This window comes from Bombus vosnesenskii, unplaced genomic scaffold, assembly GCF_011952255.1.
Source record: "Bombus vosnesenskii isolate JDL3184/JDL3185 unplaced genomic scaffold, Bvos_JDL3184-5_v1.1 scf7180000013334, whole genome shotgun sequence".
In the NCBI taxonomy this organism is placed as follows: Eukaryota; Metazoa; Arthropoda; class Insecta; order Hymenoptera; family Apidae; genus Bombus; species Bombus vosnesenskii.
This window is the reverse complement of record NW_022882972.1, coordinates 831234-857762: the sequence shown is the minus strand read 5'-3', so window position 1 is coordinate 857762 and position 26529 is coordinate 831234. Positions and strand designations below refer to the sequence as shown.

The following is a 26529-nucleotide window of genomic DNA, read 5'->3' as shown; positions in this document are numbered from 1 at the left end:
TCTATTAAATAAGTGTTCGATTACTTTTGTGAGCTACTGCATTTAGTAATGAGTAAAACATTGTTTTAAAAATCATCTCACGTATGTAATATGATAAAGCTGAGAATAGATAACAGAGAAAGATAATTACACAGTTCGTCGACAAGTTACACTATTGTTCTTGTAGTTAACGTGCAGACTCAGTAAAGAATTAGAATAAGATCCTTTATTAACACTGACGTAAAATCAAGATAATTGGATGAATAATATGTAAAAAATTAACAAACTTAATTATGAAATTATTATGCTATAAAATCATATATATATGTATCTAATAAGTGGTTAAAAAGAAATAATTTGAAGAAAATTGTGCGTGGAATAAATACGCGTAAGATGGAACATTCACCTTACTTGGGTATATACTTTGATATCACTCGATGAAGTAAAAAAGTGTTTAAAAAGTCAGGGTAGTATTAATATATGAGATAAGAGAATTATTTTAGGGAACATCTGTCTTTTATCCGATTATTTATCAACGCGGGAAGGCTAAAGAATTATATAAGAAAATACTGCACTAAGTAAAAACGATAACTCTTTGTTTAATACTGGTAGAAAGTTTGCAAAGGTAAAAAGTAAAAAGTAACAGGCTGGAAATAATAAAGTAATAAAACTAAGAGGAAAAGGATATTTTTACCAAAATTATTTAAAATACTTGTGTACTAAAATTATTGAAAAATAAGCAATTAATTTGATTAAAATGTATACCGTTCATTTTAAAAAATAATATTTAGAAGCGAAAAAAGATAAAATCTAGAAATATTAATTAGTAATATGTATATCTTTGTTATTGAACAAAATGTGCATACCCCAACCTAACCAATTCAGATACCTGGTAAAACCAGATCTTTAAAAATTGAAGTGCTTTACAATGAAATTAAAATACTACGATCATCTTAAAAATACGTAACGCATGAGATATGAAAAAGTTATCAATAAATCTTAACCATTAAAGTTCAACATCTTAAGGCAACGAGTGTTCGATTAGAACTCGAAAGATTTAACAACTATTTCAAGAATGATAAAACGCATTTATATTAAACGAGCAAGAAAAGGAGCAATTAAGAATACCATAATCGAATACAATTTAAAAAGATAGGATTTTTAGGTTTATTTTATTAATATAGAATAGATATCAATTAGTTTATGTAAATACATAATGCTACAATGACAATAAACTTTGATCTGATACTAACAATTAACTACCTATATTATTAATAATGTAAGCCACCATGAAAGTTAAATAAATATTAAAAATAAATTTTATGAACATTGATAATATCAGAGATACGTAAATAATTTACATATCGTATATTTACGTATGTAAAACATACATATTACATATAGAAATTTTCGATGTGTACTTATTTAAGTATGTTCATATTTCGTACATTCATTCATTAAAATATGATTAAGTATAATAATATCTACATCTGAGAAAATAACAAAATTGTAATGAAGAGAAAGAGTAGAAAGACTATGACAAGTATCGTGTTATCACAAAGCTTAAATACTTACTAAGCTGAAAACTGGAAATACATTTTCACAATGTGAAATAGCATGAATTCTGCGATTGGTCCATTCTCGTAATTGACTTTCACTGCCATCTATCAATTGAAGTACGAATCATTTTACATTGTGTTCCTTTTATACATTACGGCTGTCATTACTTATTAGCGTTATGTTAAATGTAAAAAAAAAATACTTAACGTTATAGTGAACACTCTTAAAATGCATTCTCATCGATATAAAAGCTATTTTCGTGCTATGATGTCAATATTCAACGACATGGTTTAACGATATAGTTATCTAGTCATATTTTTTAATTGTAAATAACCTTATCCTTATTAAATATTTTTCCGTAATATGGCCAAGACTAAAACAATCAGTAAAGGCTGCCCAAAATGTGAACAGCAGGTAATTTTATATTATAATAATTATTTTATATTTATACCAAACAGTTATACACATATATATATTAATTTTATTTTGAATATTTTTTGTACCTTTATTTATTTATTACACTAAGACTTTTTAAATGAACTGGGAAAATTTCAGTAAAACGGAAATAAGATTATTTTGTCATAAATTTTTCTACTATCTACTATATAATTAATTATTTCATTGTATATTTTAATGTAAGCTTTGAATAATTAATTTTTTTATACGTGTATAAGAAAAAATATTAAATTTTAATTTTGAGTGCAAACAAATCTTATATATTTATTCAATTATATATGTATACAATTGATAACTTATTTATATCACTTTATATTAATTATGTGTATTTGTTTATTAAGGTACCTGTAGCTTGCAAAGCTTGTCCATGTGGTCATTCATTCTTTAATGCAAGACGAAATTCAATAAAAAGTCCTCCTAGTCCTGATAATGGAGTAATGAAAACAAGACGAACCAATCGAATCAAGCGTGAGAAACCAAATTATTATGATGCTTTAGAATACGATAAACAATCAAAAAAGAGTGCAAAAGTAAGATACTCTTTAATATTCTATATATAAATATATATTTTGAAATGAATAATTTGTGTAAAAAAATTCAATCATTATAGATCAGAAAAGCAACAGATGCTGCTAGTGACATAGACTGTAGACAGCTAAACAAGAAGAAGAAACGAAAGGTAAAAGGTAAAGGGAAAAGTGGAAGTAGTAATGGAATAGGAGATGATGATGATGAAATGGAAGGAATCAATGGTCTATCACCAGAGAAACAGCTCACATGCTCTTTGATACTACAAGAATTAAATAATAAAATGAGAGTTGTAGCCTGGAAACCGACATAATTTTTTTCTATTGTATCATATTTTGTACTATAAGAAATACTAGTGTCCATTTTTAGTAGAAAGTAATCATTTTATATAGATGCTGGACTATATTTGAAATGCTATCTATTCATTGCATCAAGGAAAATTAAAATAGTATTACATAATGTTATGCATGAATTAATAGCATTAATTAGCATGAATTAATTTATGGTAATTTTGAGATTTATAAAGTTTTTTGAGCATTAATTTATACATTATCTTCGAAAGTAGACAAATTAAGACTACATAAGTGAAAAGAATACAATTTTTATTAAAGATCATTGTGTTTAATTACATCTGTTTGTATGAAAAATATGTATTTCCTACTAAGAGATTGTTTCTTTCATCGTAGGACCTGCCGCAATTCTTCATTTTCTACAAATAATCATAATGTAACATGTAAATATGAATAATGTACATAGTGTTTATGTGTAATATATAAGACAAATTACAACTGGAAACCAGATTCTGTTTTTTAAAAGTAGTTCTTTACATTGTATATAAATCTAATATGTATAAGAACGTTTTTGTCCTATGTTATTTCTTTTTATTTTTAAACGTAAATGTGTAAATGAGAGTGTCGTTTACCAATAAAACAAAATGAGACATGTGCATTTATATAAAAACTTATAAAAATTACCCTTACCTGCCGCGAACGAGGTATTTTATGTAAACGTTTCGAATACACTGAACGAAGCAATACATCATAGTAGAATAATTGTAGCGACAAATGTTGTGATTTATTAGATTTCTAATACACATTCAATCACATTCGCAAAATATTTTTATTCTTTTGCAACCACCTCTCCTTGACAGTTACTGTTCTCATTATTAACAGTCATCTTCGATGATTCCGATACTTCGTTAAAAACCAGGAGTAAAGGTAGACCTCCCATGACCATGCACGTACCCATGCATAGAAAACATACGGAGTAACTCCCTGTTACATCGCGCAGGTAACCTGCAATATAACATGAAAACATTAACATAAATAACACTGATTATTTGTTTATTTAAGCAAGACAATACCTCTGCGACTACTACACAGAATCGAGTACTTTTAAGTTCATTAATTGCAATTAATATTTATTTTAAACGCTGTACTGTATTAAAATTCAAATGATTTCATACCTGCTAAAGGCGGAATAGAAATAGCTCCAACGCTCTGGAACATCCTGACAAGACCATAAGTAGAGGATATTTTATCAGTTCCGTATTGGTCTGCGAGAAGGACGGGAACCAAGAGGAACCAACAGCCTAAGCATAATCCATACATGCCTACAGAACATGCTAACACGTAGAAAGAATGGGCCATTGGAATTGCCAGTACAGCTACACCAGCACCCACGACACTGTTTAAGAAGAAAATTTTTATTAAATAGTAAAGTTCAATAATACAAAAATAAGGATTATATACAAAAATGATTTGCACACCTATATTTCCTATAGCATGTGCACATTAAATTAGGTTCAAGCGTATTAAATTTCACATCATTTAGTAATACTTCCATATGACTATAAAAATTCAATACTATGAAAATGAAACGTAGAATCTGATAAAAAAAATATTTTATTGGAAAATAAGGATCTATGCAAATGCATTTTGTGGACGCAGTATAAAAATTTCTTGAACGTACCTTCCAATGTATCCTTTCCGCCGATCAAAAAGTTTCAAATCCGAAAGCCATCCAAGTCCTAATCTTCCGCATAAATCAAGCGCAGCGGAAATAGCGACCAGGTATCCAGCTTCCGATTTCGTATAACCAGCAGCGTGTACGTATGCCGGAAGATAGTACAGCATATACGGACTTCCGGTTGACATAAGACTAACGGACAAACACATCATCATGAATTGAGGATTTTTCAATAGAGACAGATCGATGTATTGCGCTATCCTTTGCATCACTGTCTTCTTTTCCTTTGGCAGTTGTGACTCGTTCTGAGGAACTGGATATACCGCCGTGACTGACGACTTCAGCGACTTTAACGACGACCTTGCCTTGTAAACGCACGTAGAATCGGTCGATAGATCTTCGACACTGTGTAATATACTCGAGCTACGTATCTTCGAGATCGGTTTCATCTGTAGACACTCGCCCACAACGTCTTTCTCCTCGTCACTGTCTGTCAGCTCGACCGCCACTACACCGTTCTGATGAAATAATTCGTTCAACAGATTATGTTTCGTAGTCGAATCATTGGCGAATATTAAATCTAACTTCTGTTGTTTTGCCGTCTCTAATTCCTTTGCTGTGCTCTCGACCTTTTCCGCCTTTTCCGGCATCTCTGTGTCTTCTGGCGCGTAATTGTTCTCCAGTGGCCGGTATAGGGTTGCGCTGACACACACGTGAAGCATACAACCACCAAGTAAAAGGATGGTACCGTGGAAACCAAAATTATCCACGAGAACCTTGATCAAAAGCGGAAACACGAAACTGCCAGCTGCTGTACCAGATACGCATATTCCATTTGCTAGTGCTCGATGCTTGTCGAAGTATTGTGAGACGAGAATGATACCTGGTGTTGTCGACAGACCGCTGCCAATGCCTAAAATTGTTATATTAATTGATATGACAATAAATATTGTCATTGTACAAATATTTAGATGTTTATAATTGGATTAATTGTATTGTCCAGTTGTTCGTTCGTATCATATTCTTGCTTTCTTTCTTTCAAGCATGCTATCCGCATTTTCTTACGTAACCCAATGACGAAACCTGATTATATACATATACATACATATATTGAGACGAACGCACGGCGAAGAAATTTGATAAAATCGATTACCCACGAACCTGTCAGAACTCCAAATGTAAAAAAGAGATGTATCAACTTTGTTGCAAAGTAACTTATCGTTAATCCTAAAGCACAGAACAATCCACCGATGAAAACGACAGCCCGACAACTATACTTCTGGCACAGCATGCTCGTCACTGGAGCTGTATTTGGATTATTCACATATTAATATTTAGGATAATAGCACAATCTCTTCACATTGTCATAGTCGCACATGTACTTCAAAAGTGTCACAACTCAAAATAATTCAATCCTGTGTTAGATGAGCATCAAAATCGTCAAAGAACGATCTCAAGAAAGTTAAGAATGGAAAATTACAAAAATAATATTTGATCATCTATCTATCTATCATTCTAGTGTTTATTCTTTACTTTAACATTATGTGTTTAGTAAATAATTTTTTATAAGTTTCCAAATAGTTTCTCGTTTTCCCTGAATAATTTGTTTAGAGTTGTGTCACATTTTTAGTATTATTATTTTATTAAAATATTGATTAGACTTCTAAAAAACCTACTTTTCACTAAAACATCTTGGCAAATACTTACCAAGCGCGAGACAAAGACAAGACAAGATAGCGGGTATCCAAGAAGCGACCGAAGCTGTGGAATCCTTGAACGTTTCCATCACCTCAACGTACAGCACCCCGTAAGATTTCATCAGTCCAGTCACCCAGAACTGAACGAAAAATGCTCCGCAAACGATCACCCAGCCATAACCACCATCTAATGGAACATACTTGATATTTCTCGATTTTTTCGTTTCGCACTTAGGTTTTTTCTTCTTGGTACTAGAAGTTATGCTCGATCGAAGTTCATGAGACTTGGCAATCAATGGCCTGGCCGTGAGACTCGATATGGTCAGGAGATTATCGTTATCCTCGTCCTCGATAGTCTCTGGACTCTGAAGATGCGGTGGCACGATCGGTGTTGAAGTTGCTGTTGCCTGGACGGCCAACGAGGCTGGCCTTTTTGGCGAGGGTACACCTGTGCTCAAATCGAAGACGGGCGCCGAATGTATCGACAAAAGGGAGCCCAGTTGATTTTGTTGATTCATATTCTCGTCGATGACAGTGGTGCCGACCATCTCCTGCGACGCTGTCGCACAGGCGACAGCGTCACGCTCAACCGAATCCTGCAGGCTCCATTCTCGTGGTAATGACATATTTCCGTGGATTCGTTCACGCGAGGGGGACCGTAATACATTGGAGTTACGTTGCTTTTCCTCTCCTTCGTTTGCTTCTGCTGGCAAACAGTCTTCTTTTCACCTGCTTCACCTCTTCAGATTCTCTTTTATCTCTGATAAAAAAACGGAATCTTCGTTTTTCTAACACTCTATATTTCTATTTATGTACTTGTCTCTATGTCTTGGGGTCGTTTTCTATATCTTCCTCTATCTATCTTATTAGATGTCAACTTCTGTTCTATCTACTTTCCTCTATTCTTCTTTTTCTATTGTTTAAACTCTCCAAATGTAATCTTCCTGGTCTTTCGACATGCACCTTATCAAAATCGGTCCACCCCGATTTGACTTTGTTGTTACCTATCTACCGTTGACTTCCTTCTCACCATTTACACGTTCTCCAAGGTTCTCCTGACTCTGTCTAAGGGTGCTTGGTAAATAACCGAAGTGAAAAGGGTGCGCACGCAGAGGAGGTCGCCACCGAGTGGAAACTTACGAGATCAATATGCAGCCACAACTGACGCACTGGCATCTCGCGGTGTAGTCACCACCACGTGGCTTGGAAACAATGCAGGGGCCTATCGGTTTATTGTCCTGCCGGTCGACCCACTTTTCCATCCGCCTTGGCCTCCACTAGCTTGTATGACCATTTCCACCCTGTAGTCCCTACGCCTGGACGATCTTCGATCGGCCTGCATCGCGTGTCCCTTCCCGTTTTGCAGCTTCAATTATTTCAACATCTTTAGAAACGATGGAGGTCATCGGAATTAATCGGTGGAGAGACACTGATTCCAGGGAGATAGTACGAGTTGTTACGAACATTGGGAAGTTCTTTTAAACTCTCCTGGCAATGCTTTTTCTTCTTGTTATGCTATGAATCTATGGAAGAAACAACTTTGAATTAGAATTAAATTATTCTTAGTTGTTTATATTTTGTATGTTTATAGGATGTTCTTAATTGTTTTGATAATAAGCAATTTGGCTAAAAGAATATGAACTAACGTTGGTTACGAAACATGCCAAGTAAGAAAGACAATAAACTGTTGTATAGTTACGCAATATTAATTAAAATTATTTAAGATATCTTTAGGCTGTTCTTTAAAATATTCTTTAAAATATTAAAAATATTTAGGATATATAAAAAGAAATACTATCTGCCCAGAAACTTTTGCACACCACTGTATGATAAGAATTGATCGATTTTTCCCACTATTTATCATTTCTCGTTTACGAAAATAGAACTCAGGTCAACTTAGATAAATGAATTCAATCAGCAGAAGTTGAGTTAGTCTCACTAACTAAAATTTCATTTTGATAAGTGAAATTCTACTGTACTTTAGTTGTATTGGGAGATTAAATGCACATGTTTGGTCGAGATCTAAATAATCCTGAGAATAAGGAAGAAATAAGGAGTTTGAAACGAGCAGGGAAGTGTAGATTATTGCAACGGTCAGAAAGAAATTGTAAGGTTGCCTGGAAAATAGGAAAACATCCTAATATTGCAATAGTGGGGACGAAGTCTGTGCGCAGCATCCAAACGGATCAATGAATCTCCGACTTCTGTCTTTCAGATCCACCTTCGCGCTCGACGTTAACACTGGGTCTGTTCATGGTGCACTCATTGTCAGATAAGGGCGTGAACGGGTTTTAAATGAATCACCAGCCAATCCGTACATCCTTGAATATTACGTGAACGATCAACGACTGTAGACTGATCCGGTACGTTCAGATTTCATTTTTGAGAAAATGTCCTTGGAGATAAACTGCTTCAGAAGAATAACATGTAGTTGAAATTTATGTTCTTGCAAATTATTTACGTTATAACGTTAAATTTATTGTGACATGTTAATATAATTAATTGTAGATCTCCTATTATGATTATAATTATTAAAAACTGCCACAATTTTTATGGTTCATTATGTATGTATGTATAATTCTTTATTGTATATTACCCCTATTTATATTTTAGTTCTTCGATGAAATCCATTTTGAAATTCATTTTTTTTCTTAGATCGAACTTTCTAATAATGAAATACGAGGGTGTCGCATTGTTCATTTCCTTAATTGTTTTGAACGATGAAGTGCACAATGGACTCGTCGCGAGCCAATTCAACAATCCCACCTTCTTTATGATCGGCGGCGTTTTCTCCAATAATGACAGCAAAGAGTATTTCAAACGAACGCTAAACGTAAGTAATATTCAATGAAAACCTTCCCATAATTTAATCTTTTTGTATAAGACCTTCTTATTAGTTAACTTCTTATTTAAAGTAGTTATGTCTGAAACTTAATTCGCTTCATTTTAAGAATTTATTAAATTCTAGTTTAGTTTAATTAAATTATCTTAATTTTTAAATTCAATTCCATCTCTATAATGCAAAGAAGTTCAGTTCGAATATACAATAAATTGAAATTTAACTGTTCTATTTAATGAAACATCGAATAGTTAGTCAAAGGATAATTGTAGATGTTTATTCGTCGTACTTTCCAAGGAAGTATTGAGTCATAATTAATTCCATATTTGTCCCGGTTTCTAGACTTTGAACTTCAACTCGCAATATGTCAATAAGGGAGTGACTTATAAGCACACGGTAATTGAAATGGACTCCAATCCAATTAAGACGGCTTTGAGCGTGTGTAACTCTTTGATAGCGGAACAAGTGTACGCGGTGGTAGTTTCTCATCCCCTTACAGGGGATCTGTCACCAGCTGCTGTTTCTTATACAAGTGGCTTTTATCATATACCCGTTATAGGTATATCTTCAAGAGATTCCGCATTCTCTGACAAAGTGAGTCCATTAGCAAATATAACGAAGATCTCTACTCTACACATGAAAATTGATTAGAATTATTGAGATATTCTAAAGCAGTGAAAAATTTACATACATTTTCTTTTATAAAATGTAATATTAATTGTTCTAGTTATTAAAAATAACTAACTACAAATATAAATTATCTATGATGTTAATTAACATTTAATTTCTAATTTATTATAACAAATATCATACAGCACATTTAACACATTCACTACGTATATTGCAAATTCGATTTCGTCAGGTACTCTTATAAAATATAATATTTGTATGACATCGACTGGCATATAGAAAAAAAATTAAATGTAACGAAATCTTGAAAAAAATAATAATTCGTACAACATAATATTCAGTACTATATCATTGTGCTAGCGTATGAATTATTATATTTGGCGAGTATCGAGTATTGTAATTTGTACAATATGTTTAATATTCAATATTACTATATAATATTCGTTAAATATAATAATTCGCACCAGACATATATGTGCTTATAATTTCGTATTATAGAAATAGAATCTTTTTACATTTATTGGGGCGCGGCACGGGTTATGAAAATACGATCAACAGTGAACACGTTAAATTGTAGTTCGTCAAAGGATTTGTACAAATAAGATTGTCTGTAATACTTACTACGTCATTGTCACATTATCCGTATTACATGTTACGTTAAATATCTGTATAGCATACGTGTGGTGCGCGTTCTAGAAAATATTGTGTAATAACATAAAATAGCAAGATTTATCTGAAGTATAGTATTCTTTCAGAACATTCACGTCTCCTTCCTAAGGACAGTACCACCATATTCGCATCAAGCAGACGTATGGGTTGAATTATTGCAACACTTTAGCTATAAGAAAGTGATCTTCATCCATAGTTCAGATACAGATGGTCGAGCATTGCTTGGAAGATTTCAGACGACTTCCCAGAATTTGGAAGATGATGTTGAAATTAAAGTTCAGGTATATCTAATGAAATTTTCTAATCTTGTTTGAAAGACCTATTAGAAATAATTCTATGAAAACAACGTTGTATAATTACATATAACATAATTTTATGACAATAACGAAATTAGTTTGTTAGTTTCTAATTGAATTGTAATGGATTTGAAACAGGTAGAGTCTGTGATCGAATTTGAACCTGGTTTAGATAGCTTCACGGAACAGTTAATGGAGATGAAAAATGCACAAGCTAGAGTTTGTCTCTTGTACACTTCGTAAGTACCAATTACTTCTATTAAAATATGCTTTACATCAATCTGTATAGCAATAAACTTTTCAAATTATTTAAAATAATTGTAATATATAAATCACTATTATATAAATGATATAAAGCTCGCACAAAGCTCTATCAACAAAGATGTTAAACTTTTATCCTATTTGTTAAGAGAAATAAATACTAAATAACAATAATGAATAAATGAACGAATGAAATTTTGTTTACTCTTCAACAGAAAAACAGACGCAAGTGTGATTTTTCAAGACGCAGCAGCATTGAATATGACTGGTGCAGGATATGTTTGGATCGTGACGGAGCAAGCCTTAGATGCGCCTAACGCACCGGAAGGTCTTCTCGGCTTGAAATTAATTAACGCGGAGAAAGAGAAGTCTCACATCGACGATAGCCTGTCAGTCCCTTTCTAATCACGTATAGACATCCACGCATGTATGTTGCGTCCGTAGTTTCGTGTCTTACTACTGAAAAGGCCTAAAAAAAAAAAAAAAAAAAATGAGAATAAAAGGACACACGATACCTACGCATGAGAAGACTTACAATTAGAGTGATTGAATGGACATCTTTACGATACTTCGCAACAAAACAGAAAGAAACAAAAACAAATGTCTTTCTCACATTTCTTCATTCAAACTTTTTCTGATGTAGAATTGTAAAATTGCATGCAACGCACAGGAAACACGCATCCTGATTTCACAGCAATGTACAACTGATTTCAGATCACTGGATCACATACTCTCTTAGCACACCTTCCAATCTGTCCAATGGATATTCCGTATCGTTCAGCGAAACGCTGAATGTGCTTTGAACGTTTAGGATATGTGTGTACGAGTAACGTTGCCCTGTCCCTCTCTCTCTCTCTCTCTTTCCCTCTTTTTCTTTCTCTCTTTCTCTCTCTCTCTCTCTCTCTCTTTCTCTCTCTTTCTGTGAAACAACCTATTATCCATTTCAGATAAATATAACTAGTAGTTAATGAACATTCCACGGAGTAATAAGTGGTTTTGATGAAAATAGTAGTCTCGGACTACATCTACCATTTGGATATTGTTCGATCAAGAAGAATTTATACCTTAAATTTTACTATTTTAAATTTTCCAATTTTTCTGATGTATGATAGATCATAATTTTACAATCTAACAGAATATACATTTCAGGATAGTGCTTGTATCCGCCTTACGAGAAATGAACAAGTCGAAAGTAATCACGGAGGCGCCAAAGGATTGCGGAGATTCTGGCTCGATATGGGAAACCGGCAAAAGCCTTTTCGAGTACTGTTTACTTCTATTATGTTTTTATTGATATAAATCAAATGGTATCTTGCTGTTATGAGTTCCACTCTGTTTTAGATTCATCCTCAAAGAGGTACTATCAGATGGTAAGACTGGCAAAGTAGCGTTCGATGATAATGGGGATCGCATTTATGCTGAATATGACATCATTAATATCCAGGAGAATGGTAAAAGGGTCTCCGTTGGGCAGTATTTTTATCCAACTGTAAGTGAGATTAAAAAATAAATAGAATTACATATTAAAAATGCAGAAGAATCCTCAAATATTCACAACAAAGTAGATGTTAAAACTCTTTAGCTTAAATCTATTTACCTTCTTCAAAAGTTTTCCTTAAATAATTAATTGAAAAAGTATAGATAGTTATCTTATTAAAATAACTTGAATATACTCTTTAAATATAATATCTTTTTTATATATAGTATCTTTATATATAGTATCTTACAGTAAATTTAATATTTTACTTAATCTGATATTATATCAAAATTTAAATATTAGTATAATATTGAATATTTTCCATAAAAAATTAATTGTTTGAAAGATATCTTTTTACTTCTCTAATATTGGCATTCGTATTATCCGTAGAATGGTACCAAAATGACATTAAGTGTCAACGAGTCCAACATAACGTGGCCTGGCCGACTGCAAACTAAACCCGAAGGTTTTATGATTCCTACGCACTTGAAAGTACTTACTATCGAAGAAAAGCCATTTGTTTACGTTCGCGAGATCGCATCCGGTGAACCATGTCTTCCAGAAGAGATTCCATGCCCTCATTTTAACGTCACAGAACATGAAAGTAAGAATTTACTAAATATCACAAGATATAGCATATCTTATACATTATGTACAATAGATCTTCAAACATTTACAGCTACGAAAACATATTGTTGCAAGGGATACTGCATGGATTTGTTGAAAGAATTATCAAAGACCATTAATTTCACCTATAGTTTGGCTCTGTCTCCCGATGGACAATTTGGCAGCTATGTGATCAAGTACAATTCAGGTGCGACAAGTAGAAGCATGGTAGAACAGTTGTAGATGTAAGGCCTCGTTTCGATGTGAACATACGTGACTATGAAACAGATACTAGTATTTAATTTACAAATTCCTTGTTTCAGTTGGAGGAAAAAAAGAATGGACAGGACTTATCGGAGAATTGGTAAATGAAAGAGCAGATATGATCGTCGCTCCTTTGACGATTAATCCGGAACGCGCCGAATTTATCGAGTTCAGCAAGCCGTTCAAGTATCAAGGCATCACTATTCTTGAAAAAAAGGTACAATAACTGATAATCTAGTAATATTTATTAATAACTAAGTAGTTATATATTTTAAAATGGTTAAAGATTAATTTAAAACTATAATTATATCATAATAATTAAAGAATATTTAAAATAAATCATAGTTCATAGTTAATAATTAGTTAATAGTAATTGAGACTATTAATTAAAAAAATATAAAATTATAAAAAGAATTTTTGGTTTAGCCATCAAGATCATCAACCCTTGTGTCGTTTCTGCAACCATTCAGCAACACTCTATGGATACTGGTGATGGTGTCGGTACACGTAGTGGCTCTAGTTTTGTACCTCCTCGACCGGTTCTCACCTTTCGGGAGGTTCAAGCTAGCAAACACTGACGGTACCGAAGAGGACGCCCTGAATCTGTCCAGCGCCGTTTGGTTCGCCTGGGGAGTACTTCTCAACAGTGGAATCGGGGAAGGTTTGATTTTAATTATATTATTTCCCCATGAAACAATAAAAAGACACTTCATTCAGACGTATAAAAAAATTAAATTCTATACAAATTATTATTTACAAAAATACATTGACATCAATCATTATTAACATTGAACTTCAAAATATTTATAGTAAGCCTTATAACATTCTTTTGTCAATTGAAGTGTAATTAAATTGATTACTCGTGGATGAAAATGCCGCCGCGTAAAAATAGTTTCATCTCTATAAATGAGGATTTTACCTGAATTTTATAAATATTATGGATAAACATAATTATTTTTGCAGGTACTCCACGGAGTTTTTCTGCTCGAGTGTTGGGTATGGTGTGGGCAGGATTTGCAATGATTATCGTTGCTTCTTACACTGCCAACTTGGCTGCTTTCCTCGTGTTGGAACGGCCGAAAACTAAATTAACTGGCATCAACGATGCTCGAGTAAGAATGAAACTAATAAATAATAAAAATAATATTGTTTTTTATATCTTAAGTATCACCTTAAAATTTACAGCAAATTGTTATTACAGCAATTTATATTACATAAATATACATCATATTATATGCATATCAAAGATATTGAATATAAAAATACTAAAAACATTTTACAATCTGTTGTAGTAACAATGATTTACATCTTTAATTTTTCATTGTATTACTTTTGGATCACTCTACATACGTATACAAACGTATATGTAATATATCGATTACATCTATTGTTACCTTTGCTACAGCGTACATATTGATTTTAGTCAAAGTAACGAAGACGTTACACTACCTGTGCAACATCATAAATATACTTGCAGCTTAGAAACACCATGGAGAACCTTACGTGCGCCACGGTGAAGGGCTCAGCTGTGGACATGTACTTCCGTCGACAAGTAGAATTATCCAATATGTATCGTACAATGGAAGCGAACAATTACGACACTGCTGAAGAAGCTATCAGAGATATAAAAATTGGGTAAAAAAAATAAATAAAGAATAAAATTTGGATTATCATAAAAATTTAAAGTTCAAGAATTGACGATTTTAAGGATATTATTGTATTTGTAGGAAACTCATGGCTTTTATCTGGGATAGTTCTCGATTAGAATTCGAAGCTGCTCAGGACTGCGAATTGGTAACTGCTGGAGAGTTATTTGGCCGTTCCGGTTATGGGATTGGTTTGCAAAAAGGTTCCTTATGGGCAGACGCTGTTACTCTTGCTATCTTGGATTTTCACGAAAGTAAATTCAATAAAAATCATTATCTGAAATAATTAAAAACTAATAATGAAATAATTATCATATATCATATATAACCATATATTCAAAATTAATAAGAATCATTAAAAGAATAGAATTAGAATTATTGGATAAATTAACGTCCCGTAATATAAAAATAAACATCAAGTTACCAATAATTGTTACTAAATATTTATTACACTATTAGGTGGCTTTATGGAAAGCCTTGACAACCATTGGATTCTTCGAAGTAACGTACAGCAATGCGAGCAACTTGAGAAAGCTCCAAATACTTTAGGCTTAAAAAATATGGCTGGAGTATTCATAGTGGTCGGTGTTGGAATCATAGGTGGTATTGGACTTATCATCATTGAAGTAGCGTACAAAAAACATCAGATTCGCAAGCAGAAAAAGATGGAACTGGCGAGACATGCGGCTGATAAATGGAGAGGTGCGATCGAGGTAAAGGATAAGCTTGATTATAGATTTTGGATTTGGAATCGAACTTCTTTCGTTCGATGTCTTTTGTTCTCCATTCCTCAGAATTTTGTGTTTGTCAGTAAATCGCAAGCAGCCAGGACAAAATAGGGGAGCAACGCAGGAATTCTAACAGACTTCAGTAACGACACCTAAAAGAACATGATTGTCAAACGAACACAAACATTCTAGATTAAAGCACAACGATTCATACGCTTTGCAAGCTTTAGATATAAACAGGCTAACTTAATGTTAATGTTTAATGCAGTAAAATTCAATTTTGCATTTTAGAAAAAAATAGTGTAAAATACGCAACGAGAAGTACTTCGTCGTATTTGACATTATAATTGCTGCTTTTATGATGCATCAAATATTTATACAGTTAGCATTTTATACTTTTCTCCTTTTATATTTTATTTTGACTCTTTCTTGCAAAAGTGTGTATAAGAAAAGTGGAGCTCTAGTTCTTACAGTCCCGTTGCAGAAAGGTTAAGCTATATATATATATATATATATATATATATATATATATGCAAAATATCATCATTAGATTGCGAATATTTATGCAAATCCATATTCTTATGAGCACAATTAAAGAAGGGGAACCTAAGCCGAAATTTGTATTTCTTATCAAATATTAGAAAAAGTATTCTATCTTGGACTTGTGTTATCTTCAAATGCATCGTGTGCATTTTCGCACCTTTAAATTTCTCTTACACGCATAAAAGTCCGCATTCTAATCATTATAGTTAATCTCAAATACAATTCATACAGTAGTGCTTTGCTAACTGGTCATGAAACTTTATCTGCTCAATTATCGAGGGAAGTATAATTCCAGAAAATTCCTAGTATTTTTCTTCTCTATTAACAGTTATATGACACATTTGTTCTTTTTACATAACGTAACGCCAAAAGCTCATTCTACTAACAATTTAATTCTAAGAGAGAATAAGGATAAAAATAGCGATGACTACTTAACGAAATACTGCTGTATTACGATACAAATTCAGTAGAATTAGCCAAAACAATAAAACGAATGCAGCTTTTTTTCAATACCCCTAGTATATTTGTCTAATTTCTATTCTTTCGATTTTTAAAATGCAGAAACGAAAGACTCTACGAGCTTCGATAGCCGCTCAGCGAAGGATTCAAAGTAACGGCCTTAACGATCCTACGACCGTAAGTTTAGCAGTCGATACGGTAGCTAGATCGAACGTATCTCCGCGAAGTCCTGGTCGGGCATGGCCAGGGGACAGTGACATCCGTCAACGACCTATACCACGTTCAGACGATATCAGATTATCGCCCGCTGCATACACTGCAAACGTCTCACATCTCATAGTGTGAAATAACTCGTTCTCATCGATTACTTGTACATCGTAAAATATCAACATGTTATATTATTACCTGAGAAAAAAGTTTGTTAGATATGACACATATGTAACTGTGTTGAAAATGATAAGTTTGTTTTATACAATAAAGACCGTTACTTTAAAGACTCTCTTACCGTGTTTTAGTACCCATTAATCCTTTAAGGAACAACGTTGCATTGGCGCAACATTTTATTTGCAACATTCTTCAGTTAATCTATATTAGCCAATTTTGTGTTTTAAGGATACTTCTTACACCCATCTCCTACAACTTCATAAAATTTTGAAGAAACAAGTATAATAACAGTTTTTTTTTAATTATGGAATATTCTAATGTAGTCTTTTACCCTGACAAAACAAGTTACTTTATTTGCGTTTTCCAATAATACTACGTTTATGCAACTTCTACGAATTATCTTCCTACTTAATTCTTACTGAATTAACTATGCTTTAATTGATGCCGTATTTGTTATAAAAATTGTCACGTATAGCATTTCTTGTTACTGGATGAAGTCATACTTTTTAAACAGTAACAGATAAAAATATCACAAGATATTGCTTCGGGTTGCTGGCCCGGAAGTGAAGATATTTCAAATATTTAAGGTCATTATTATCTCTTTAAACCGAACTATAGTATATTTAAGTATATTTACTTATAGACCAATCGATGCATTTTTCTTATTTTCTATAAAAGAAATACTAAATAAAATAAAAGTTGATTAATTTAGAAAATTTTAATTTTAATTTTATAAATTCTATACTAACTGTATAAGTGATAAAATAATACATTTCAGCTGTTAGAGCTATCGTATAAAATACATAGAACCAAAATTTGTAAGCGCCACTTTTGTTCAAGGTATCAATGTAATCTTTAATTTAACTAATTCAATACATTTGTATCCTTCTTCTTCACTTCTAGCACACATTATTTACCATCTCGATTGTTTGATTATTAGGCTATTCGAAAAATTCGTAGCTTTTTATATGAATTTCTATAAAATAATAGAACATTCAAACAAATACTGCTTTTAGTTAGATATTGAAGAAAATTAAGAAGAAAGGAATTTGTTAATAAAACAGATTTCTTTTTTCAATGAGACAATATTAAACCTCATATAAAAATATAATACTTTTTTAGTTTAATTCACTCGATATTCAAAACTTACCAAAAACTTCAGATTTGAGTTTATTAATAAATTTATTTAAACAAGTTTGAATGAATGAAAGTACATAAGTATATGCTTTCGTTGTTTAAAAAATTGTTGGCCTTGACAAGAACAATCTAATATCTTTGAATACAAACATAACAGAAACGTTAACCTTTAATAATGTTATTTAATAGATGATGCAGCTGCAAGTAGTAATTGGTATTCGAATCTCACAATTAGTTTCGGAACGATTCGATATTTTTCAAGACCGTCAAAATTTTGAATCACTTTGAATAGGATTCGATGCCCTATAACTCTTGAAAGTCTTATAAGCCTTGGAAATCTTGTAAGTCTTGAAAGTCTTGAAAGTTGCATTGGAATACATTTCCGATACCTCAGACATTTTAGATTTTGTTTAATATCTTATGACAATGAAATATTCAAAATACTTGTAAAATATTGACTACGTGTTAAGCTTTCAAAATTTATTAAAGTAACCAAGACTTTCAAGACTTAAAAGACCTTCAAGATTTCAAAGATTTCCAAAATTTTTAAGGAGTATCAGGGTATTGACTCCTATTCAAAGATCAAATTTTTCGCCACAGTTAAAAATCACGGTCGTATTTGACAACTCATTACTAACTGTGAGTTTAGTTCGTGGGTTTCCTCTCTACGTCCATTTCTTCGTGCCATGATCACAGATATAACACATGAGAACAAATTGTGTCAAGTTTCTCACCGCTGTCATTTGACGAAGTTTCGTTATTCACTGTATCGGATTTGTGTTTCTTAGGTGGTCTTTAAGCGGTTTAATTAATTTACTGTTGAAAAAGGTATGGCGGATACGACAGTGGACGCTACACGTCGTTTAAATGTTAAAAAACAAACACTGGACGACGCTTATGCAGCGCCTGCAAATTTTCTCGAAATTGACGTGATTAATCCAATCACACACGGCGTCGGCAAGAAACGGTATACCGATTATGAAGTTCGCATGAGGGTGAGTGATAGGCCCTTATTGTTTTATTTCATAATTTCATTCTTTGTCAGTTAATGAACATAACCGACCATTTTTTTCATTTTGATGTCAGGTTCTCTTGCAGTTTCGATGTATAAGATATCGTATTGTTATTTAAATATATAAACTTTGTATTTCTCCAAGTATAAAATTTGTTTAATTCCTATTTATTCGTCGACTCAATAAATTAATAAATTTTTTCTGCAATTAATGATATTTTCTGTGAAAAAAATTTCGTATTGCGGTTAATACTTATGTATATACAGTCACGGTATTGTTAAGCCTTGTTTAATAATTTATGAAAGATTATTAAAAAATTTTTATGTTTTCAATATTCTTTTTTCACATTAATTTTGTTTTTTAATACGAAAGTAATACTAGCGATGGCGTTATTAGGACTGCTAATTTTATTGTGGACATTAACCAAATCTATCATGGGCTGTGTCTGCTATCTTACTGTTAATGATAAAATTGGGTAGATACAAAAATATGTATACTGTTGAAACCAGTTATAGGCCTTAGATTAATATATATGAATCGCATTCCAGAATTCAGGGGATAATAATATACATAAGCAAATTTTTTGTAAAATTTATATTGAAATTATTCTAAAATATTATTATATGTATCTTATGATCTTCTTGTTCTTTTAAATAGAATTAAATATAAATTTTATATTACATTCCTTCTTTTGTATTATATTTGAAATGTTGAATAAATGAATTATAAAAAATAATTCTTTATTTCAGACAAATCTACCAGTTTTTAAAGTAAAAGATTCCACAGTAAGAAGAAGATACAGTGATTTTGAATGGCTGAGGACTGAACTAGAAAGAGATAGCAAGGTCAGTTGGTAAAGTATATGTAAAACAAATAAAAGTAAAAGATAAATTCCTTTAAATCAAAGATAATATTAATATCTCATAACAGAGTTAGAAAAATCAATACGTTTTATTTTTTACTAGAAAAAAACAGTATTAGTAAATAGAAAATGTTAATGAACTTACAGATAGTAGTGCCTCCATTACCAGGAAAAGCTTGGAAGCGTCAGATGCCTTTTCGAGGAGATGATGGTATTTTTGAAGAAGATTTTATTGAAGATCGAAGGAAAGGTCTAGAAGCTTTTGTTAATAAGTAAGTACATATTAACCAAGTTAAATATACATTCCATTTATTTTTAATATGTAAAAATATTGGATGAATTATACAGAAATCTTACCTGATATTTCAGAATAGCAGGACATCCATTAGCACAGAATGAACGGTGTTTACATATGTTTCTGCAAGAACCTGTAATAGACAAGAACTACGTACCTGGAAAAATACGTAATACATAAGTTACAATAAGACTTATTGCAAGTATATTTTCCTCCCCACCTTCAATATGTAAAGTTATATTTGAAAAGTTATCTTAAATCTTTAAGTCTAAAATTTATTAAGATCCTTCTGTATTTATGCAATATTTAATCGAGCTTTTTACACTGTGATGTTCAACCAGAATTTGCTTTGTAAAAATTGTGTTTCAAACACATAACTAAATATTTAGAAGGATCTTATTATTCATATCATTATCAGTCATAGGGAAAAATTAACTAAGTTTTTTTCTTTTAATCTTTCCTCTTTTAATAATACTGTAGTTTGATAAAAAAACTTATAACATTGATATTTATCATTTTCAGAAATTGCAATATAATGTTGTATACAACAAATCAATTAATATATAAATATACAAAATTTATGGATTGCAAAATATGGCTTAAAAAATAAAATATTAAGATAAAAATTATTTATTTACAAGTTGTTCAATAGAAAACATAATACAAATTTGACCTTCTTTAATAACTTTTTATCACTCTTTTTTGTATATGAATAGTATCAATTTAGTAAAATAAATTGAATAATTAACTATACCACATTGTTTTCTATTGGATAACTCGTAAGTAGCAATAAGTTCATTTGTAAACAGTGCTATTGCAAATAAGTGGATAAGATAAATCGATTTGAGAATGAAGGTAAACCTCTTAAAAATTGTTTATAATTTGATATTCACTGCATAAGAAATACTGTTAAAAATCTAAAATTTACTAAACTTAGATCCTTGTTTATTAATGATAAAATATATATATGATTAAGGTGTTCTGAATCTTCTTGTTACGCTCCTTGTTTTATTATGAGAATAGGATACAGGAATGATATTACTTCTGTACTGGATATAAAAGTAAAATTAATAATTTGTATATATATTGTGTTTTCATATTTTCTAAACTTACATTAGAAGCAACACTTTTTAAATATTTATAATTATCAAAGGGACTATGTACAGGGCATAGATTAAACTATTTTACAGTGTTTCAATTAAGTTATAATTTGTATTACAGGAGAACTTTCATTAAATATATTTCTTCTCTCATTAATATATAATAAATATATTTGTGTATAAACAAGTGCACATGTAACATTCACATAAGAAATATTGTCTATCAATATAAATAATAAGGAACATACAAAAAATTAAGACTGTGACTTAAATGTCACTTTTAGAGCTCTAATATTTAAATAAGAAAATCTTAACACAAACGGGATTTGTCAGTGTTTATTTTGATTAAAAAGTATATGTAACTTTCAATAAAAAAGAAGTAGTGTTGTAAATTCAAACTTCATTATTTCTTAACAAATTAAAAGATTGCTAGAAACAACTCACAAAATTATTATTCTTTTCTATTGATATTGCAGACATCTTAAACACATTTACGTAAGTAATATTTAACACATTGTCTTTATGATGAAATATGTAATTATGCCCTTTGTTAATCTCAAGCTTAGAACCTCTGAAATTTAAACAAATACAATGTTGATAATTCATGTTGATAATTGTTATGTAAAATGTTCTGTGACATTTCTTTTATTTAATAGATTAAACTATGTAACAAATGTTTATAAATATACATCCTGTTTAGTTCTAATGAATTTTTTATTTTTGAAGTATGTTTCTATATACTTGCTTACACAGTCTTGTTCTGGAAAACAGAAATAAAGTATGTACCGCATATGAGGATATTTTTATTAAATATTTTAATAAAATATTTCAGTAGATACTAACCAGGAAATGTATTCTCGATAATAAGCATATCAGCTATATGCTTGGCAACTACTTTAAAGAGCTGTCTATTTTTTATTCTTCGTTTCTTATAGAACGGCATTAAGTATTTTACAATCCATGGTGCTATTCTTTCTTTACATGCTGCTAAATGTTCTTCTATACAAATTGGTGAATCTGTTATCATACCTTCATCATCACTTTCTCCAAATAATTCAATAAATTTTTCCTTAACTCTTCTATGTCTTCTACAATCTTTTAAAGATAATTCTGTCATTCTTGCCTTTAGTTTTGATACTTGATATACACGTTCAACAAGCCAAATATTGTTTATTCTACGTTTTTGCTTGTTTTCTGTTGTCTCATTTTCTGTTGATGATGATTTATTATTACTTTCTCTGGTTTTCATCTCTTTATAATAACTAAAACTATACTTTCCTCTACTTGTATTTGATGTTTTTATGTTAGTGTTCTTAACCGAGTTAATCTTTATGTCATTACTTTTAGCCGTGTTAATAGAACCATTAGAATTATGTGGGAGAAGAGCATTAATTTCTTTATCCACATTAGCTTTAGTAACGCCTGAATGTTTCTCAATTAATGTCATAAGATCACTACTATCATCACTGTCACAAAACATATCTTCCATGTGTTGCAAAAGAGAATCCTGTGAATTCTCATCATCAATTTGAACATTGGATTGATTTGTAACTTGAATATTAGAATTATCTTGTATACAACTAAAAATATTGCTATCTTCTTCTTTTATTGTGTCTTCATCCACTATCATTTTATTGCATGTCTCTTCATCTAAATCATTGAATTTATTGTTTTTTACATCATTAAGACTAGTAGAATTGACAGTAGGTGAAGCTGTATTATTATAGACAGTCAATTGAGAAGATATATCATCCATATAGTCTTCATTTTCATCATTTATATCATCCTCTTCTTTATGCTTTAATATTTCCTTTGTTGAGGACAATTCTTCACAATTAGAGGTGATACATATACTTTGAATGTTATCTGCCCTTTCTAACTCCGCCCATGAATTAATTGTTTGAACTCCAATGTCTACCTTAGATGGTGCGGTTTTCAAAAATATCACTAATTTTTTATAGGCTTTTTTCTCTGATGTATGTGATTTTACATCTGAAATCTATAAATATCTTAATTTCAACTATTAATCAACTTATTAGATCAAACTACATCAATAAACAGAATTACCAATTTCAATATATTTTGCCTGTATAAAGTGGTTTCTAAAGATGATCGAACTGCAAGTAATTCCATTTGATTTGCACACATTTTCAACTGATTACTTGGAATCTCTTCATTCTTCTCCTTATAACAAAGGATGTAATTGCTAAGTAAGCATTTATGTAAATAGGAAAAATATATAGTACGAACCTGTAATTTAAATTTAATATAATACAAAACATTGAATTAAAACATAATTAAATATTTTTATACTTTACAGATATATATCTGTATTTAATTAATTAATTATAAATTACAAAAATAATTTTTAAATTCAAATATTTAAAATTATATTTAAATTTTAATATATCCAAGTGTTTAATGGATTTTTTACAGAAAACATGCCGTAGTAGTCAGTCGAAGAAATTCATCATTCAGATCAGTGGGAATATGAAATTTGTTCGCTGAAAGTGAAGGTATTGAAATTGAAAGAAGATTGTTAATATCTTCGAGACTAGTGTTATCATCGCTATCCCAAATATCAAACTCTTCCTGTTCTCGTTTCATCGTAAATGGTAAAAATCTTTCCATTTGATCCATCGTTATGATGGATTGAGAACAATTTCTTATCAAAATTTTATGTAAAACTATTTCAAACTTCTCACTGACAAATGCCGTAAATATTCACCGGGCAATAATATTCGATGTTCGACTTTCTTGTGACTCAAATGCCCATTTATTATTTTATAACATGAATATAAATAGACATTAGGTTTTATATCAATGTTAGAATCAAACAGATAAGTATTTTTTTGTAATCATACGAAAATAATTTTACTTATATCTATATATATATTTGACCACACAATAGCGATTTGCCAGCAACTAACTTCACACATGTCAGAACTCAAACTGTATTGTATAATAAATTGATTTTTCTATAATTTATTATGCTAGTTAAACTTTAGGTAAAGATTTCATACATATAAATTTTGTCAATATATGTTATTTTGGAATGTTGAGTAATAATTATTAATTGGGATCTATCAAGAATTACCCGCCACTTTTTTCTACATTATTAAATTCAAAATATGCAAAAATTTATATGAAATATAGAAACAATTTGATGTTATTAAAAATTTTGATGTTCTAAAATTTCTTAATTTTCTAAATATTTTAATATTAATTAAGTAATTAAACTTTTCAAATCTCTATAATGTATTATGATTTTATTATAAAGAAGAAGTAATTAATTTATTTTATATTATGATGAATACTATCAGTTTGCATATTGGTAAAATAAAAAATGCACGTCGCTTTTTCCATACTATTTTCTTATATTTCAAATATCATTGTCTTTTAATTTAAAAATAATATTAATGGTATAGAAAAATACAAAACACAAAATCAGAAATATTCTGTTTGATGGCCTTGATTTATATTTGTACTCTTTCAATACCAAGTTTTATAAAAACGTCGAACTTGTGTTAATATACAATGAACTCAAATATCACTGAAATGCTTCAGTTGTCTCTAGTTTCTGGTTCTTCATCGTATGCTGCCATAACTTTCTCCATTATCTCCCAAAGTTTATCTCTTGTTAGGTCTTTACAGAAGACCTGGAAAAGATAATAACTTTACCTTATGCTTTTAACTAATTCCTGATCTTCATAAATTTAAAAATGTTCTTAATTGTTACATTAAACCAAGGTTGCTGGTCACATTCGTCCATTAATGGTACTACTACACCATAAATTTGAAGTGACAAATTAATACAAGCGATTGCTATTAAATTTGGTGGATAATCAAGTATAGCTGGGGAATGATGAAAATCTTGTAAAAGTGCCATGCTTGTTTTTGCAACTGGATATTTAGACCATTCTTCCTCTCCAAACCATGCTTGCAAAGATCGTAAATAATGTAACATATACTAAAATAATATTTTCTTATTTAGAATAATTATTTATGGTTTATATTTTAAATAACATAAATTATATGCATTTACTACTGACTTTGTGCGGATGTACAGGAGTCACTTGAAACTTGAGCATACGCATAATTAAAAGTTCTGCTTGGACAATTGCATCTCTCATGCTCCAATATTGATCTCCTAATTCTAATGGTTGTGATCCTCTATGTAATGTGCTGTAAGATACATTCATTACATCTCTAATTTTCAAATTATCATCTTTCACTTTTCCTGCTAAGTAAAGACAAGTAGCAGCAATTAGCTGAAACACGTGCACATCTATGTAAATATAAATTATAAAGGACATATATTTGAAACTTTAATTGATATTGTAAATTAATTATTTACACAATTATCATAACCTCCTGGAACAGCTTCTTTTGTAAACCTATGATACAATGTTGCAGCTGTAGCAATAGTCAGAGGATGAGCTTCCAGTTTTAAACCTATAATTTATAAAGGTTAATATCACTTTCCACTATTACAATATAAAACTAAATAATCAAAGAACTTACCACATTCAAATATAAATCGTGAAATTGTAAAACTATCACTGCTCTTTGTGTAATCAATCGTAATGCTCTTTTGCAAAGTGTTTCTCTTCTCCCGTTGCATAGCTAATACATCAATAACGTCTTTCATTTTGGAACTGTATGGATACAATATATTATTTTTAATTTATTACAAATTGTATATATGCATACATATAGTATTACTAAAAATATTGTAAAAATTGACTTAATCAAAGAAAATAATATATGTTTAACATACTATACTTTATCTGGGAAATGAAATTCATTAAACATTGTTGTAAAGTAAGTTATAAAAATCACGAGCCGGCGTACAGTCAAAATTTCGCAAAGAAATTTATTTCAAATAATTCATGTATTTCCTTAAAGTACCTTAAAGTTTCCGTACTAGTAGGTTCCGTCGGATTCATTTTGGTGATATATATTCTATTTGAATTTGTCTACAATTAATGTAATTTGTTTTGTTACAGGTTACAATATGTATTTATTTATTGCACACTGCGTATCAGTGTTACCAGTTAATATATTCCCTTTCCTTAGTGACTTTAATACCAATATTAAAATAACTATATCCGATAAAGATTCTAGAATTA

General features: G+C 30.8%; 6 protein-coding genes and 1 long non-coding RNA gene across 14 annotated transcripts; 3 read left to right on the top strand and 4 right to left on the bottom strand.

Moving 5' to 3' along the window:
- The first annotated feature begins 1644 nt into the window (after positions 1 to 1644).
- Positions 1645 to 3338, top strand: LOC117235871 (UPF0547 protein C16orf87-like). Its single transcript, XM_033498312.1, has 3 exons — positions 1645 to 1953; positions 2337 to 2525; positions 2606 to 3338. Exons 1-3 carry the CDS (start codon positions 1903 to 1905, stop codon positions 2834 to 2836), a joined length of 471 nt encoding a protein of 156 aa, XP_033354203.1. The 5' UTR covers positions 1645 to 1902; the 3' UTR covers positions 2837 to 3338.
- On the bottom strand, positions 3105 to 7558 carry LOC117235865 (monocarboxylate transporter 12). 2 transcript variants are annotated; one of them, XM_033498305.1, is made up of 7 exons: positions 6199 to 7558; positions 5653 to 5796; positions 5121 to 5404; positions 4495 to 5009; positions 3989 to 4209; positions 3504 to 3818; positions 3105 to 3232 (listed from the first exon to the last, which is right to left on the bottom strand). In XM_033498305.1, the coding sequence occupies exons 1-6, from the start codon at positions 6812 to 6814 to the stop codon at positions 3643 to 3645; spliced, it is 1956 nt and encodes a 651-aa protein (XP_033354196.1). In that variant the 5' UTR covers positions 6815 to 7558; the 3' UTR covers positions 3105 to 3232; positions 3504 to 3642. The 2 variants fall into 2 exon arrangements, with proteins under 2 accessions (XP_033354196.1, XP_033354195.1); XM_033498304.1 differs by having other exon boundaries at positions 4495 to 5404; positions 6199 to 7557.
- An 825-nt stretch (positions 7559 to 8383) lies between these two features.
- LOC117235864 (glutamate [NMDA] receptor subunit 1) lies at positions 8384 to 17100 on the top strand. 5 transcript variants are annotated; one of them, XM_033498301.1, is made up of 18 exons: positions 8384 to 8551; positions 8844 to 9021; positions 9370 to 9621; positions 10413 to 10607; positions 10761 to 10861; positions 11099 to 11272; positions 12033 to 12146; positions 12225 to 12372; positions 12751 to 12964; positions 13022 to 13174; positions 13290 to 13447; positions 13657 to 13891; positions 14194 to 14342; positions 14708 to 14865; positions 14958 to 15130; positions 15336 to 15589; positions 15671 to 15746; positions 16709 to 16840. In XM_033498301.1, the coding sequence occupies exons 2-17, from the start codon at positions 8860 to 8862 to the stop codon at positions 15713 to 15715; spliced, it is 2685 nt and encodes an 894-aa protein (XP_033354192.1). In that variant the 5' UTR covers positions 8384 to 8551; positions 8844 to 8859; the 3' UTR covers positions 15716 to 15746; positions 16709 to 16840. The 5 variants fall into 5 exon arrangements, with proteins under 5 accessions (XP_033354192.1, XP_033354191.1, XP_033354189.1 ...); XM_033498300.1 differs by lacking the exon at positions 15671 to 15746 and having other exon boundaries at positions 8385 to 8551; positions 13040 to 13174; positions 16709 to 17100; XM_033498298.1 differs by lacking the exon at positions 15671 to 15746 and having other exon boundaries at positions 8385 to 8551; positions 16709 to 17100.
- Positions 17101 to 17146: 46 nt separating this feature from the next.
- Positions 17147 to 17808, bottom strand: LOC117235873. Its single transcript, XR_004493742.1, has 3 exons — positions 17740 to 17808; positions 17322 to 17659; positions 17147 to 17245 (listed from the first exon to the last, which is right to left on the bottom strand). It is a non-coding gene; the product is annotated as an uncharacterized LOC117235873 (long non-coding RNA).
- A 987-nt stretch (positions 17809 to 18795) lies between these two features.
- On the top strand, positions 18796 to 21554 carry LOC117235907 (sorting nexin-12). Its single transcript, XM_033498375.1, has 4 exons — positions 18796 to 19122; positions 19890 to 19985; positions 20150 to 20274; positions 20372 to 21554. Exons 1-4 carry the CDS (start codon positions 18958 to 18960, stop codon positions 20475 to 20477), a joined length of 492 nt encoding a protein of 163 aa, XP_033354266.1. The 5' UTR covers positions 18796 to 18957; the 3' UTR covers positions 20478 to 21554.
- A 202-nt stretch (positions 21555 to 21756) lies between these two features.
- LOC117235906 lies at positions 21757 to 24290 on the bottom strand. Of its 2 annotated transcripts, none has more exons than XM_033498373.1 (4): positions 23843 to 24290; positions 23465 to 23647; positions 22241 to 23396; positions 21757 to 22157 (listed from the first exon to the last, which is right to left on the bottom strand). In XM_033498373.1, exons 1-4 carry the CDS (start codon positions 24035 to 24037, stop codon positions 22075 to 22077), a joined length of 1617 nt encoding a protein of 538 aa, XP_033354264.1. In that variant the 5' UTR covers positions 24038 to 24290; the 3' UTR covers positions 21757 to 22074. The 2 variants fall into 2 exon arrangements, with proteins under 2 accessions (XP_033354264.1, XP_033354265.1); XM_033498374.1 differs by having other exon boundaries at positions 23832 to 23929.
- Positions 24291 to 24851: 561 nt separating this feature from the next.
- LOC117235896 (cyclin-Q) lies at positions 24852 to 26466 on the bottom strand. 2 transcript variants are annotated; one of them, XM_033498357.1, is made up of 6 exons: positions 26309 to 26466; positions 25922 to 26055; positions 25755 to 25852; positions 25450 to 25668; positions 25137 to 25367; positions 24852 to 25056 (listed from the first exon to the last, which is right to left on the bottom strand). In XM_033498357.1, the coding sequence occupies exons 1-6, from the start codon at positions 26344 to 26346 to the stop codon at positions 24961 to 24963; spliced, it is 816 nt and encodes a 271-aa protein (XP_033354248.1). In that variant the 5' UTR covers positions 26347 to 26466; the 3' UTR covers positions 24852 to 24960. The 2 variants fall into 2 exon arrangements, with proteins under 2 accessions (XP_033354248.1, XP_033354249.1); XM_033498358.1 differs by lacking the exon at positions 26309 to 26466 and adding an exon at positions 26178 to 26269.
- Positions 26467 to 26529: the final 63 nt, after the last annotated feature.

Coding starts and splice junctions, on each gene's coding strand:
- LOC117235871 (XM_033498312.1), top strand. CDS start 1,903: ATGGCCAAGACTAAAACAATCAGTAAAGGCTGCCCAAAATGTGAACAG. Junction 1,954..2,336: donor GCCCAAAATGTGAACAGCAG/GTAATTTTATAT, acceptor TTGTTTATTAAG/GTACCTGTAGCTTGCAAAGC. Junction 2,526..2,605: donor AATCAAAAAAGAGTGCAAAA/GTAAGATACTCT, acceptor CAATCATTATAG/ATCAGAAAAGCAACAGATGC.
- LOC117235865 (XM_033498304.1), bottom strand. CDS start 6,814: ATGTCATTACCACGAGAATGGAGCCTGCAGGATTCGGTTGAGCGTGAC. Junction 5,405..5,652: donor TACATTTGGAGTTCTGACAG/GTTCGTGGGTAA, acceptor TAACAATTTTAG/GCATTGGCAGCGGTCTGTCG. Junction 3,819..3,988: donor TTCTATTCCGCCTTTAGCAG/GTATGAAATCAT, acceptor GTTATATTGCAG/GTTACCTGCGCGATGTAACA.
- LOC117235864 (XM_033498298.1), top strand. CDS start 8,860: ATGAAATACGAGGGTGTCGCATTGTTCATTTCCTTAATTGTTTTGAAC. Junction 10,608..10,760: donor ATGTTGAAATTAAAGTTCAG/GTATATCTAATG, acceptor GATTTGAAACAG/GTAGAGTCTGTGATCGAATT. Junction 10,862..11,098: donor GTTTGTCTCTTGTACACTTC/GTAAGTACCAAT, acceptor ACTCTTCAACAG/AAAAACAGACGCAAGTGTGA.
- LOC117235907 (XM_033498375.1), top strand. CDS start 18,958: ATGGCGGATACGACAGTGGACGCTACACGTCGTTTAAATGTTAAAAAA. Junction 19,986..20,149: donor AACTAGAAAGAGATAGCAAG/GTCAGTTGGTAA, acceptor ATGAACTTACAG/ATAGTAGTGCCTCCATTACC. Junction 20,275..20,371: donor CTAGAAGCTTTTGTTAATAA/GTAAGTACATAT, acceptor CTGATATTTCAG/AATAGCAGGACATCCATTAG.
- LOC117235906 (XM_033498373.1), bottom strand. CDS start 24,037: ATGGATCAAATGGAAAGATTTTTACCATTTACGATGAAACGAGAACAG. Junction 23,648..23,842: donor TTCTTCGACTGACTACTACG/GCATGTTTTCTG, acceptor TTTAAATTACAG/GTTCGTACTATATATTTTTC. Junction 22,158..22,240: donor TATCGAGAATACATTTCCTG/GTTAGTATCTAC, acceptor TCTGTTTTCCAG/AACAAGACTGTGTAAGCAAG.
- LOC117235896 (XM_033498357.1), bottom strand. CDS start 26,346: ATGAATCCGACGGAACCTACTAGTACGGAAACTTTAAG. Junction 25,669..25,754: donor CAGGAGGTTATGATAATTGT/GTAAATAATTAA, acceptor CACGTGTTTCAG/CTAATTGCTGCTACTTGTCT. Junction 25,057..25,136: donor ACCAGCAACCTTGGTTTAAT/GTAACAATTAAG, acceptor TATCTTTTCCAG/GTCTTCTGTAAAGACCTAAC.